Source organism: Cucurbita moschata, unplaced genomic scaffold (assembly GCF_002738365.1).
Source record: "Cucurbita moschata cultivar Rifu unplaced genomic scaffold, Cmos_1.0 Cmo_Scf00013, whole genome shotgun sequence".
NCBI lineage: Eukaryota > Viridiplantae > Streptophyta > Magnoliopsida > Cucurbitales > Cucurbitaceae > Cucurbita > Cucurbita moschata.
The window spans coordinates 1,136,351-1,139,095 of NW_019268529.1; the positions used below are offsets into that span (position 1 = coordinate 1,136,351).

Consider the following 2,745-nt stretch of genomic DNA (forward strand, 5'->3'; position numbering starts at 1 on the left):
TTTTTTTTTTTTTTTTTTTTTTTTTTTACTTTTCTTCTGACGCCTGTGATTATTACCGCGTGAATTACTGTGTGGCGGTTTGGGCTTAAAGCCCATTGGGCCAGTGTGTTGGAAAGACAAAGAACGGCCATTGACAAGATGGGCCTACATTGTATTTTTGCATTCACTTTCTTAGTACAATTTTTTCTATCTTATGGTCGACAAATGTGTTTTAAAATCATGAGGTTAACGATGATACGTAACAGACTAAAGTGTATAATGTCTACTAGTGGTGGGTTTGGTTATCACAAATGGTATAAGAGCCAGACACGGGGGTGGTGTGCCAACATGGATGTAACAGACTGACGATGATACGTAACAGACTAAAGTGTATAATATCTGCTAGTGGTGGGTTTGGTTATCACAATGGTATAAGAGCCAGATACGTATATGAGGCAGACGATGATACATAACAGACTAAAGTGTATAATATCTGCTAGTGGTGGGTTTGGTTATCACAAATGGTATAAGAGTCAGACACGGGGTGGTGTGCCAACATGGATGTTGGACTCCCAAATGGGGTGGATTGTGTGATCTTACATATGTTGTAGAGGGGAATGAAGCATTTCTTATAAGCGTATAGAAATCTCTCTCTAATAAATGCGTTTTAAAATCGTGAGGCTAATGACGATATGTAACGGATCAAAAATAACAATATTTGTGAGCGGTGGGTTTGTGTTGTTATATTCATCTTCGTTGGTCGTGGAAAGTTGATTGTTGCAACGATGTAGAAGATCATCCGAAAGCGAAAAATTTCATACATAGTGGTTCAAAACAAACAATATCTGCTAGTGGTGGATTTTAGTTGCTACACTCATTTTCATCAGTTAAGTTGATTGTTGCAACGGTGTAGAAGGTCATCCAAAAATGAATAATTTCATCCGTAACGACCCAAAACAAGCTAAAGTGGATAATATCTGTTAGTGGTGGGTTTTGGTTGTTATGAATGATATAAGAGCCAGACACCAGGTGGTGTGCTAATGTGGATGTTGGACTACCAAAGGGGGTGGATTGTGAGATCCCATGTCGGTTGTAAAGGGAAATGAAGCATTCCTTGTAAGCGTGTGGAAATCACTCCCTAATAGATGCGTTTTAAAATCGTGAGGCTGATAACGATATGTAATGAGTCAAAACGAACAATATTTGTAAGCTGTGAGTTTATATTGTTACATTCATCTTCGTTGGTCGTGGAAAGTTGATTGTTGCAACGGTGTAGAAGTCATCCGAAAGCGAAAAATTCTATCCATAGTGGTCCAAACACAAACAATATCTGCCTAGTGGTGTATTTAAGTTGCTACACTCATTTTCATCACTTAAGTTGATCATTGCAATGGTGTAAAAGATCATCCGAAAAAGAATAATTCCATACGTAACAACCCAAAACAAACATTATCTACTAGCAGTAGATTTGAGTTGTTACATTCATATTCATTGGTCATGAAAAGTCGATTATTACAGCGGTGTACAAGGTCGTCTGATAGCAGAAGAACTTCCTCCCTCTCACCATAACCTTCCCCCATAATTCACTCTCCGTCATCACAAATCATACCTCACCCTCCTCGATCATTAAATGAACACAGTAAAACATATAGAGAGAAAGAGAAGACTCGCGACATATCTTGCATCGACGACATGAATCCTTTCCTCTTCAAGGCAGCCTCGACACGGTAGTGAATATAGTACATCTCATCATAAATTAAATGTGATGACATCACTAATTCAAAATGATCGTATATTCAAACTAATATTTAATTATTAAATATGAAAATAAAACGTTTAAATTAATATTAAATTAAAAAAAAATATATTCAAACCAATATATATTAAAAAAAAAGAAGAATTATTTGTATAATTGAAGTAAAATATTTAGGAGCATCAACTGTTTTCTACCAAACCGCTACAAATATACTACATGGAAAACATTGTATAAGCGCCACCGGCTGCCCCGGTAAGAAATATCCGGTCCATTCCCCTCACCGCAGAGAATCCAATTCCTTCCTTATTGTCCTCTCGGTTTCCACAGAATCCCATCCCTTGCCCTCTTCCAACCCCACCAATCCACTTCTAAAGCATGCCGCTAACAGCAGTAAAGCATATTTATACTAATTTTCCCCTAATTTTCTTATTTCTTTTTATAATTATAATATAATATAATAATTTTCCTCCCCCAATTTCAGTGGTTCAGCAATATGGGCAGTTTGGTCAGCTCCTCTTCTAAACGGAGCGGTGGCGGAGAAAAGCCTGCCAAAGCGGCTTCAGAACCGTCGTTCGGCGGCCGCGGCGGCGGTGGTGGTGGCGAGAAGCCTGCCAAGACGGCTGCTGAACCGTCGGTTAAGAGTACTGTCAGAAGAAGCATCGGCGGCGGTGGCGAAAAGCCTGGCAAAATGGCTGCACAACCGTCGGTTAAAAATATGGGCGGCGGCGGCGGTGGCGGTGGCGGTGGCCGTGGCCGTGGAAAGGGATCGAGGTTGTCTGAGAAGAAGGCTTCTTTCCGGCAGAAGTACGGTTTCATAGCAGATAATTTCTCTTCCATTGACCAGGTTTCTCTCTCATCCCTTTTTTTTTTTAACCCTTTTTTACCCCTAAGAAATTGGATGAGACCGTAAAAGAAATTACAGTCTTTAACCATGGGTAATTATTTTTCTATTGATCGCTATTATTATTTTTTTTAATCAATTTGACAAAAAAAAAAAAAAAAAAATTCTC

General features: G+C 39.0%; 1 protein-coding gene across 2 annotated transcripts in view; it reads left to right on the forward strand.

The window, feature by feature from the left end:
* The first annotated feature begins 1,964 nt into the window (after positions 1-1,964).
* Positions 1,965-2,745, forward strand: part of LOC111451227 (E3 ubiquitin-protein ligase RGLG4) — a 7,094-nt gene continuing 6,313 nt past the window's right edge. The window contains exons 1-2 of one of the 2 annotated variants that reach the window (XM_023091568.1): positions 1,965-2,125; positions 2,217-2,579. In XM_023091568.1, coding sequence (XP_022947336.1) covers positions 2,111-2,125; positions 2,217-2,579 — 378 coding nt within the window. In that variant the 5' untranslated portion in view covers positions 1,965-2,110. The remainder of the gene's footprint in view (positions 2,126-2,216; positions 2,580-2,745) is intronic. The other variant, XM_023091569.1, reaches the window with a different exon arrangement.